Source organism: Pediculus humanus, genomic scaffold (assembly GCF_000006295.1).
Source record: "Pediculus humanus corporis 1103172107467 genomic scaffold, whole genome shotgun sequence".
NCBI classification, from domain to species: domain Eukaryota; kingdom Metazoa; phylum Arthropoda; class Insecta; order Psocodea; family Pediculidae; genus Pediculus; species Pediculus humanus.
The window spans coordinates 75,963-87,701 of NW_002987086.1; the positions used below are offsets into that span (position 1 = coordinate 75,963).

The 11,739-nt window shown below is 28.7% G+C and overlaps 1 protein-coding gene across 1 annotated transcript in view; it reads left to right on the top strand.

Annotated features, from left to right (window-relative positions):
- Phum_PHUM119360 (transcription factor COE1, putative) overlaps positions 1-9,979 on the top strand; it is a gene marked incomplete at both ends in the record, with an annotated part of 38,632 nt that extends 28,653 nt beyond the window's left edge. The window contains 8 exons of the mRNA XM_002424165.1: positions 4,258-4,339; positions 6,088-6,205; positions 8,351-8,505; positions 8,590-8,716; positions 9,083-9,171; positions 9,248-9,434; positions 9,597-9,785; positions 9,870-9,979. Coding sequence (XP_002424210.1) covers positions 4,258-4,339; positions 6,088-6,205; positions 8,351-8,505; positions 8,590-8,716; positions 9,083-9,171; positions 9,248-9,434; positions 9,597-9,785; positions 9,870-9,979 — 1,057 coding nt within the window. The remainder of the gene's footprint in view (positions 1-4,257; positions 4,340-6,087; positions 6,206-8,350; positions 8,506-8,589; positions 8,717-9,082; positions 9,172-9,247; positions 9,435-9,596; positions 9,786-9,869) is intronic.
- Between the last annotated feature and the right edge of the window lie 1,760 nt (positions 9,980-11,739).

Genomic DNA, 11,739 nt, shown 5'->3' on the forward strand with positions numbered 1-11,739 from the left:
ATTTTTTTTTTTTTTTAATTTTTTCGCCATTTTTATTTTTTATTTTAAATCTTTACGAATAAGTAAGGAAACAAACAAAGGGGGAAAAAAAACAAACAAAATAATAATAATAATAATAATAACATCGGAAAATAAACTTTAACTCAAGTTTAGATGAAATCGGTTTTATCGAGAGAAAGAAAAATAAAAATGTTTTTTTTTTTTCTGACGGGAAAAAAAGGAAAAAAGAGAGAGAGAGAAAGAGAGAGAGAGAAAAAACTACAAAAAGTGTAATTGAAAAAACGCCTTGAAGCCTCATCATCCATTCATGCATTAAGGTGTTAAATCCGATCCGTAAACTTTGTCTTGCGTTTTTCTTTTTTTCGTACCTTCCTTTTTCACACGTCTAAAACCACGTTTTTATTCAATTATTATTATTATTATTTTAAAAAAACAACAACAAATTCGTCGCCAAGTTTTTTTTTTTTTTTATAACATTAACTTTTAAATCTACGTGTGAACGTGCGTGTTTACAAACGTATAAAATTATGTTATTATCAGTTTAATTCTATTTACACGTCATTAAATTAAATCCACGTAATTTTTTTTTAATAACTATAATAATAAATAAATAAATGCATAAGTTTAATTAAAAGAAGATAGAAAAAAAAAATTATTTTATTTTATTTTTAACGTTTCGTTTCGTTTTTTTTTTTTTTCTGTTATTTCCACGTGGCATTTTTTTTTTTTTCGTTTCTATTCCAGAACGAAAAAAAAAAAAATGGAAAAAAAGAGAGAGAGAAAGAGTGAGAGAGAGAGAAAAAATTAAATTTTCCTTTTAGGAAAAATAAATTTAACTCGGTGAAATGTTTTGACGGCATTGAAATAAATCAGTTTAATTTGCTCGAGACTTGTTGTTTCTTTTTTTTTTTTTTTTGTTGCTCTCCTCTTTTCGTGTAATTAGAAAAATCATTTGTAGCTATAATCGCTTCTTCTTTTTTTTCTTATTCTTATTCTTATCCTGCATAACCTTTGCCCTTTTCCCTCTATTTTTTTTTTTTTTTTGTAAAATTATAATTATAGTTCTCGTTGTTGTTGTTGCTGTTGCCGCTGTTTATTAATAACGATTACGTATAAAATATTAATAAAAATAAAATGAATTGTAATTAAATAAAATAAAAAAAAGTCTTCTGCTTGTAATCACGTGCTTTAATTTGTTTTCGTAATGGTTTCCCCATAAAAAAAACATCTCATTCTAAATTTTCACATTAGACGAAATAACGTCTTTTTTTTTTTTTGGTTAAAGAGTCCGCCGGATATGTAGTAAAAGTTAAGGTTAATGACGTCACAGAGGAAAGGATCCTTTCAATTATGAAACAACTTTAGATATGCTTTTATTAATTGATTCCTTCCACTAAGATAACCTCATTATAGGATCTTGATTAAATTATTCATCAATGTGTCTTCTTCCATATTGAATGAAGAAAGGTTGACGTTTACGTATCCCCCATTTCTCTCTCTCTCTCTCTCTTTTTGTCTTGTATAAAATTTTCAATTCTTCCTTTTTACCTTCGCGCATCATCGAACAACTTAAAATCCATTTTTTTATAAAATCATATTTTACTTCCTCCTGAAAATAAACTCATGGGCAAAACGGATGTTGTTGTTTTGGGTATTAAATTTTTTATATTAACTAAATAATTTTCGATGATGATAATAATAATAATAATTTATCAGGTTATTTTCGTTCGGGTTTTAAATAAAAAAAAAAATGTCAATCGTTAGAGACGTAACGTAAACGACAGTTGGGGTTTTTATCTTATAAATTTCATCGGAAATAATTTTAATTATTATTATTATTATCGAGGGCGGGGGGAGGGGGGGATGAAAATAAATGTTTCTTATGCCCTCGAGATGTTCGACTATTAGTTGTTATGTATGCACCCACTTTTATAATAAGTTTCTTTCCATTATCGTCCGATATGTAAAACATGGTAATTTTTTCTCTATTGAGTCTGTCGTTGTTTTAACATTTACTTTTATAATTCATATCATCTCCCTTTTATTATTAAATTAAAATAAAATTACAATTGTAAATTTTTTTTGGGGGTGTTGTTATTTACTCTATGATATTTTCATTTGTAACCGGTAAAAAAAAAAATTCAATGAGAAAAAATAAAAATTTATTCGGGTCGAATAAATTACAAACAAACAATAAGAAAGAAAAAGGAAAAAATCGAGTTGAATAAAAAGAAAAAAAAAAAAAAGAAAATAAAGTAATTTATCTTTTTAAGAAATAAACAGGAACAGCAGGAGCAGGAAGAATAACAACAGGAGGAAGAACAAAAATCGTGTAAAAGTATCAGCAGAACATTAACAGAAAGAGAGAGAGAGAGAAAAGAATGGCAAGAAATGGTAACTTTTTTACACCTGATTACGGTGGGGGTTTTTTTTAAAATAAGGGATGCCAATTTTTTTGTTTGTTTGTTTTGTTTTTTTGTAATAGAACAATCTAGAAAATTATAAAAACGAAATCGATTTGTTTTCTACGTATGTTAATTATGTGACGACAAAGAACAACGAACGAAATCAACAGTCACAATTTTAAATTTAGCAGCATTTTAAAAAAAAATATCGTCTGCTGCAAAGTATTTTTATATGAAAACAGAGAAAGGAGGATGGAAAAAAGGAAAAAAGAAAAATTTTTTTTTTTCACGCTAATCTATTTACCATCAATAAAAGCGAGTAAAGCAAACATCGCCCACTATTAATAAAGAGTAAACCAAATGAGAGAAAAAGAATAAGAAGAGAAAGAAAAAGAGTGACAGATGGATGACCGTGGAAAGAGTGAGTAAAATTTAACCGCAGGCGAATTGGGAAATAATAATAATAATAATAATAAACCCAATTACCCGCGATATTCTGTTGTAGTTTTACGTCACGAAAACAAAAAAAAATAAACCATACATGTACCAATTTGATAAATCCATACGTTCATATAGGAAAAATGTTAGTTATTTGAAAAAGAGGGATGATCCCGTTTTATCCTTAGAACTAATAGTAGTAGTAGTACTACTACTACTACAACAAGGACTAATATTTTCTCAACGTATTTAGTTAAGTTAATAATTAAATTTTGAAAATACTGGCATATTTGCCTCATAAAAACCCTCAAGGGTTGCCAATAATATAAAACTTTTTTCCCTTTTTCCTTTAACAACCGTCAAAGGAATTTTCTCTTAACTTAAAATGACAGGATTCGTACAAAAAAAAAAAAAAATTTTTTTCCTGCTTGTTTTCTTTCCATGACTCATTTCACGACCAAAGATGCCAACTGACGTCATTATTAAACAAATATTAAAACCGGAAATACGTTGTTTCGAAACGATTGATTATTTGAAAAAATTATTTAAATATAGGAAATGGTTTTACTTCGTCGAAAAAAGAAAATGGAAAATGCATTTAAAAAATTATCATCCATCCATTGGATTTTTCCTTTTTTTTTTTTATATTCCGACGACAATAAAATGCGAAAAAGGTTTTTAAATAATTAGAAGGAGAAGAAGCGATTTGAGAACATAAAATAAACAGGAAATTTGAGACAAGAAGTATAAAAAGGGAGAAGACGGGAGTTATCTTAAGATAAGGAAGATTAGAAGGAAGAAAAAGGAGAAGGAGGAGGAAAGTGCCGAGATGAGAGGCTCATCTCCATCTCATTATCTGCTTGGACGAATTTCAACACAAAACCCTTAATTCCTTTCTCTCTCTCTCTCTCTTTTACGTGCGCCTCTTCATTTCGTGATTTTAAATTTAAAAAAAAAAAAAACAAAAAAAAATCCATTAATCAATTTATTAATAGTATATTTTTATTATTATTTGTATAAAAATTTATTTTTAACGTAATTAGTTATTTATTTTGATTTGAAGTGTGTGTGAGAGAGAGAGAAAGAAAATGTAAAGAAAATTAAATTACTCATGGTGAAAAATAAAAAAAAAAAAAGTTTTTTAAACAAGTAAAGTTACCGAACAAATTTAATCGTGAACAATAACAAATTAATCAATAATAATAATAATAATAAAAAGTTTTTACAAAGGTTTTGATTTCTCTGGAACCGTATTAAGGTTCCGACACCATCTTGTAGGCGTAACCTTTGACCTAAAGGTAAAAAAAAAAAGAAATACCCGAGGTTATTACTCAATGATTGCGACGATACGTTAAATACGTCGAATTTCATTGTTAAATGATATTGATTTTATTTATTTTTCTTTTTGTTTCAGGTTCTTTTTAAAATTTTTCCTGAAGTGCAATCAAAATTGTTTAAAAAATGCGGGTAATCCGAGAGATATGAGAAGATTTCAGGTGAGTAAATAATAGTAATAATAAATTTATTTTTTTATTTAATTAGTGAAAAACACGAGAAAAAAAAGTTGAGTTGGGGGAAGAGGGAAGGGGGGAGGAAATTTTTTTCCTGGAAAAAAAAGCGAGAAAAAAAAATTATAATTTTCAACACGGTGAATTCTTTGCAAAAAAAAAAAAAAAAAACGGGAAAGAACGAACAAACAAAAAAAAAAAAAAACAACAACAACAACAACCGTTGTTCAGTCCAGTTAGCAAAAAAAAAGGCGAAAAAAAAAAAAATATGAAGTGAATTCCTGGGGGTTTAAAGAGTTAAGAAGTTTAATGTGAAGGATTAGAAGAAGATGAACGTAAAAACGGCCGTATCGCTCTCTTTAATCACGTAGCAAAAGTCATAAAAAAAATTGTGCGCCATTTCGCGGAAGGGAAAAAAAAAAAAAAAGAAAACTACACGTTAGTCTATCTATTGTCGATAACTCCTCCTCCCGGGGGAAAGAAAATCTCCAGGGAATGGAAAAAAAGAAAAAAAAAATTTTTTTTTCTTTTTTTTTTTCCCCGGAGAATTTCCCATCATAAATTGAACTTGAAGAAAAATGAATTTACAACGTTGATTCTTGTTTTCTTATAATAAATCTATATTTCCATAGAGTAAAATTGATTTGGAAAACTTTAAAAAGTAACATTTACATATAAATTGTAGCGTTAAATATGATAAATATTAACGGATGTTTAATTAATTTTTTTTTTCTGTTGGTTTATAGCGCGAATTATAGCGTTATAGTGATGATGATGATGATGATGACGAGAGGAATTATTATTATCTGAAAATAATTAAAATTTTAAATATTATAATAAATTTATTACCACAACAAAATAATAAAATTTAAACAAACTTCGATATAAATAAGTTTTTTTTTTTTTCTTATTCTTCTTCCACGTTTCACGAGTCGCACGTTTTACCAACCGAAAACAAAAAAAAAGTCTTAATTAAACCGGATGTAATAATAAATTTACATAAAGTAAAATAATTTACTCAATGTTTTTTACTTTTTTTTTTTTTTTTTTTTTTCAAAAAATAAAAGTTTTCTTGTCGCGAGAAGAACAACTCAAAAAAAAAAAAAAAAAAAACAAAAAAAAGGATCTCCCGGGTTTTTCTAGAAGGTTCCACGCACAAATATATAAATTTTTTTTTTTTTTGAGGGTTGTAACCCCCCTTCCGCTTTCGGTTGTTTTTTTTTTTTGCCGTCAAAAGTTTTTTTAAAGTTTTTCCCCGGGTAAATTTCTACTAATTGCGTCCAAGTTTTTTTTTTCTGCCCCTTAACGCCCCCAACCCTCCCCCCACTCTCTCTCTCTTTGTTTTTATTCATTTTTTTTATTGCGAGAAATCCACTAAAAAAAAAAAAAAGGCAAAACACACACACAACGAGAAAATTTTCTGAGACATTTATTTTTAAAGGTTCTTTTAATTTCTTTACTTCACCTTTTCTTTATCGTTTCACGCTTCTTTTATCTCTTTTACATGCGGCAGATTTTTTTTTTTTTTTTTACCTTCGAGCAATGCTAACGCCATTTTTTTTTTTATAACGACCGAGAAATAATAATAATAATAATAATGATTTCGAACGAGGAGTGCGAGATTAACCATTAAAAAAAAAAAAAAAAAAATTTCTAAGTTTCATTGTTTTTTTTGTTTGTTTGTTTGTTTGTTTTTTCCTTGTTTGTTGTAAACAAATTTTTTTTTATTGTTACAGGTAGTAATAGCGACTCAAGTGAACGTCGAAGGTCCACTTTTAGCCGTTTCGGACAATATGTTTGTACATAACAATTCGAAACATGGAAGAAGGGCAAAAAGACTAGACCCTTCAGACGGTGAGTGTGAAGGTGTGAATCGGTTATTATTATTTATTTATTTATTTATTTATTACAATAATATCGATTAAATGTGATCACTTAATTTATCGATCGATCGATAGATCGAATATTAAAAATACGACAAAAATGAATTTTATTCGAGAGAGAGAGAGAGAGAGAGAGAGAGAGCAAGTAATTTTCCAAAGTTTTTGAATTCGGTTGGGTCTAGCATACAAACGAGGTTGTTTGTCTTCTCTGTTCGATTCTAAAATAGGACAGAACTTTTTTATTTTTTTTCCACATAGCCATCTTTAAAACAAAGGAAAAAAGGAGGAAAAGGAAAAGAAAAAAAATTGTACGGGGAAAAGCTGAATAAAATGCAAAAAGAATAAAAATAAAAAAAAAAAATTTCATTGGCGTGCCCTTTTCCTTACCCTCTCTAACATTCATCCCTTTTTTTTTTTCATTTTTATAACGTTTCCTCCCTTCCGTTTTTTTTTCTTTATAACTGATTCAAGACTTGTTTTCTAGAAAGTTCTATAAGAAAACTGGTTGAGTTTGGAAAAAAATAAAACGTTAGAGAGAGAAAGAGAGAGAGTAAAACGCTTCGAACATTAATTTTTTTTTTTTATTTTTCCCGTCTTTGTCGTTATAAAAATTATTACCGGAAAACGTGGCAGAAGAAAAAAAAAAGAAGGTGGAAAGGAGTGGTAGAAGGCGGGAGAGAGGAGGGGAGGGAAATAATGTTTTGTTGTTAAATAAATATCATACCTGAAATTTTTTTTTTAAAAAAAAAAGTGAAAAATTTATATAAATTCGCGATAGGAAAAAGTTTTTCTTTTTTTTTTTTGGGGGGGGAGGAGCGGGTTTGGAGGGTACGTGGGGAGGCATATCAATGAGAATGAAACGAATCGGATGATTTGTTAGCAATATATAGAAAAAAAAAACCTATTCGTTTAACGTTTTAAAGGTTGCCCTAAAAATGCCCTCCGGAAATTCTTTTTTTTTTTTAAATTATCCTAAACAACATGATGATTTACTTTCGTTTCCTTTCTCGCTCTCTCTCTATCTTTCTCTCTCTCTCTCTCTCTCTCTCGCTCTTCCAACATAAAATCTACTAAATTTTTTTTTAAATACTTTTTCCTAATTTTTTCTTACTTACCCTCTTCCCTCTCCTCTTTCTCCCTACAAAATCTAATAAAAAAAAAAATAAGAAATAAAAATCGGAAAACCTTTTTCTTTTCTTTCGATAATAAAAAAAAAAAAAAATAGGAAATTGAAGAATTTCGGTTCGTTTGTGTCGAAACTTTGGGTTCATCGGTCAGTCGATTCCGAGTAAGAAAAAACTAGGGAGTAGGGGAGTCGAAAAGATGAAATAAAAAAAAAAAAAGAAATCGAAATTAATGGAAAGAGATAGAGGAAGAGAGAGTGAGAGAGAAAAAAACGATAAATTCGAATTTTAGGACGACCAATCAAAGATTGCAATTTCAGACTTTCTTACAACCTCATAAACCAATCATGAATTGTCCATTGGCCTACCAAAAAGGTTATCAACTTTTATAAAAAACAACCTTTTTTTTTTTTTTTTGTAAACAATTTATATATTTACTTAGCTTATCCATAAAATTATTTCACACGACTTGACTTTTTTTTCATATACCTTTTTTAAATTTTTTACGATTTTCTTCTTCTTTTCCCTTCCTCCTCTCTCTCTCTCTACCCTTTCCCAATTCCTCATCGTCCGCCATTTTTTCCAGAAAGAGGGGGAGAAAAATAACAATTCCGCGATCACGACGGCGGTGATTTTTTTTTTTTTTACGTTCGACGAGAAAAAAATTAAAAAGAAATTAAAAAATTTTTCATTTGGTTTTATATAATTAAAGTTTTTCGAAAGAAAAGAAAAAGAAGGAGAAAGAAAGGGGGAGGGGGGTAGAAAAAGAAGAAGAAGAAGAAATAAATGGTAAAAAAAAATCGAATTTAAAAAAGTTGCGATAAATTATCATTTTGAATTGCATATAATTTTATGGTTGAAGTGGTAGCTCAACGTACCGTCTCGTTCATTTCTCAACCGTACCGTACCGAGAATCTTAATTCATTCCTTTTACATCTCTAATCACGGATCAATCATTCATTCATTCATTCATTCGTTTGTTTTTTTTGCAGGTCTTTATCCTCCTTTACCCGTAGCCACGCCATGTATTAAAGCAATTAGTCCTAGCGAAGGATGGACGGCGGGTGGTTCGACCGTTATTATCGTAGGTGACAACTTTTTCGATGGCCTTCAGGTTGTTTTTGGGACCATGTTAGTTTGGAGCGAGGTAAATATTTCATACATATTGATGGATTCATTTCGAGTTATCGTTTAAATCGATTTATTTATCGAATTTTTTTTTATTATTTAGTTGATAACGTCTCACGCCATAAGAGTTCAAACTCCTCCAAGACACATTCCAGGCGTTGTTGAAGTCACGTTATCTTATAAATCAAAACAATTTTGCAAAGGTGCTCCCGGACGTTTTGTTTATGTTTGTAAGTATACGTCGATGTAATTAAATCAAAATCGGGGGAGAGGAGGGAAGGGAAAAGGGAGAGGAAAAAAAGCAAAAAAAAAATCAGTCAGCGTTCTTCGACGGACGGTTAAATCGACCGCAAAAACGGAAAGAATAAAATCTTTAGGGAATATTCGGAAAACGATAATTTTTTTTTATTTACCTTAAACCTTTGCAAAAAGGTTGTTGTTGTTGTTGTTTGTTTGCTGATTGAGATTATGTATCAATGGAGAATAATTTTTTTATAAATATAAAACCTCATCATTTTTTTTTTTATAATGCGAGAGAGATAGAGGTGAGGAAGTGAGAGTGGTTCTTCTTCTTATCATTCTTTATTTTTTTTCAGCTTTAAGCGAACCAACAATAGATTACGGTTTTCAAAGACTCCAAAAATTAATTCCAAGGCATCCAGGTGATCCAGAAAAATTACCAAAGGTATATAAAAAAATTGAATCGAATTAATTTAAAAAAAAGACATTTTTTTAATTTTTGTTTTTTTTTTTTACGACAGGAAATAATATTAAAAAGGGCAGCTGATTTAGCGGAAGCTTTGTACAGCATGCCAAGAACGAATCAGTTAATGTCAGGTCCAAGATCTCCCTCAATGTCAAATAATGGAATGCCTGGTGGATTTAATAGTTATACTGGACAATTGGCAGTGAGCGTCCAGGAAAATGGAAATGGTCAGTGGACAGAAGGTGCTTGTCCTTCCTTCGAACGAGTTTCCCCCCCCCCCCCGTTTCAACACAGATCAAAAAAATATAAAATTGTCCGAAAAAATTGGTCACGTGTAAAAAAAAAATAATTTCATGTGTCGAAAAACTGATAGATTCGATCTTACTGTAGGGTTTTTCTTCTAGAAGAGTATGGTAGGGCGCAAAGCAGTAGTGTTTCACCACGAGGGGGTTACGGATCGAGCGCTTCGACTCCACATTCAAGCAACGGTGGTTCCTACGGCACTGCACCTTCAACATCCGGTGTAGCCATAAATGGAAACTACGGTGGATCGACACCGACGAATAATGGTGCTAATATGGGATCTCCAGCAGGTGTGATTGATTGATTTTATAATCAAACATTTTTTAAATCGTTACGTTTTATTTATATATTAAAATAAATATATTTATTTACAGGTATCGGAAGTTTGGTACCATCACCATTTGCAGCCATAAATCCTTTTGCTCTCCCAACATGCAGTTCTCAAGCATATAGTTCAAGTCCATTGATAGCAGCAAGTAAATAACATTCGGAGGATTCTGCACTTTCAAGTAGTTCAATGGCTTCTGTAAGTGCAAGTTTAACAACAACAGTTAGTAGTACTTCTTTAAATTCTTCTGTGAGTAAAACAATACCTTTTTTCTTTTTAAAGTTTATTAAAAAAAAAACAAAGACGGTAATTGTACCTTTTTTTTTATTTTCAGGTTATCGAAACGAATCCTCCACTTATGACAACAAAAAAATATTTTACAGACGACTAGTCATTAAAAAAAGATATAACAGGAAAATTGACAAGTGAAGAAAAATCATAGAAAAAATTTAAAAAAAAACTTGTATAAATTTAGTTGTAGATTTAAAAAAAAAAAAAAAAAAAAAACTAATTGTACAAATACTGCATAGTAGAAAAAACATTTTTTTATATATAAAATACTTAAAAAAAAAAGAAAAAAAAAAAAACATAAATTATTTTAATTGTAAATAACAAACGAATGCGGTAAACATATCTATTATTATTAATTGATTTAATTATAAATAAAAAAAAAATTTCTTATACATCTTGTCTTGTATTTTTTTTATCCTTTCCATTTTTTTAAATTATTCCAATTTTTTATAATTAATTTTTTTAAGTAATAATATTAAATACGAAACTCTAAAAATTTTATCTTTGTTAAAAAAAAAATTAATAATAAAATGCAACTGTGGCCTTGACACAGTAATGCACAAGGTGAGACTCCAACGTTAAAATTTTGTTGTTAGCGTGGCCTTGATTTCAAGGCCAGTGCACGATTTTTATTTTGTTGTTAGCGTGGCCTTGATTTCAAGGCCAGTACACGATTTTTATTTTGTTGTAGCTATGGCCTTGATTTCAGGGCCAGTACACGATGACCCAGTTTCTCGGACGCTACTCGGACGATTTTGTGTTATGCAATTTTACATACATTCTTGTACATTATAGGACATAACTGAAAAACGTAGGGGGGCAAATTTAAAACTGTTTTAACGTTATACGCAATTTTTTAAAAGTTTTTTATTTTCCGGATGGGTGTCTCTGTTCAACAATAAGTAATTTAAAGCTTATTATTGAAAATTATGTATTAAATACATAATGGAAAATTTGAATTTTTATTTATTAATGTTTAAGGTAAAAGGAAAAGGTTTTAGGTACGAAATAAAATAATCAACAAGCAAAACATTTTTTTTATAACAATCAATTATGTATTTGCTTCATATAAACATTTTATTATTATTATTATTATTATTATTATTATTTTATTACTTATTCATTTATTTATACAGTTTATTAATTATTATTATTATTTCACAATGGACAGAATTAAGTTTTGATTAAAGTCAAATAATCAAAACTAATTTATTTATTTATTATTCATTTATTTAATTTATTTCCTTTGAAACTCTTTTCTTAAGCGTTTCATTAAAAAAAAAAAAGAAAGAAAATAAAAAATTATTAACAATTTTAAAAGAAATAATAATAATAATAATAATAATAATAATAATAATAATAATAATAATAATAACTATTATTATTAAGATTAATAACCTATAAAATAAAATAAAAAATTAATAATTTTACTTATTTACACTCACGTAATAATAAAAACTTTTACAAAAATTCAATACGCAATCGATCGATTAACAAACGAGAGGGGTATAGAGGTTTAAAAAAAAAACAAAAAAAAAAAAAACAAAAAACGAGACAAAAATTTAAAATTATTGTTTGTCGTTTGTTGATTGTTTGACGCCGTACGAAATCTTTTCCATTTTGTT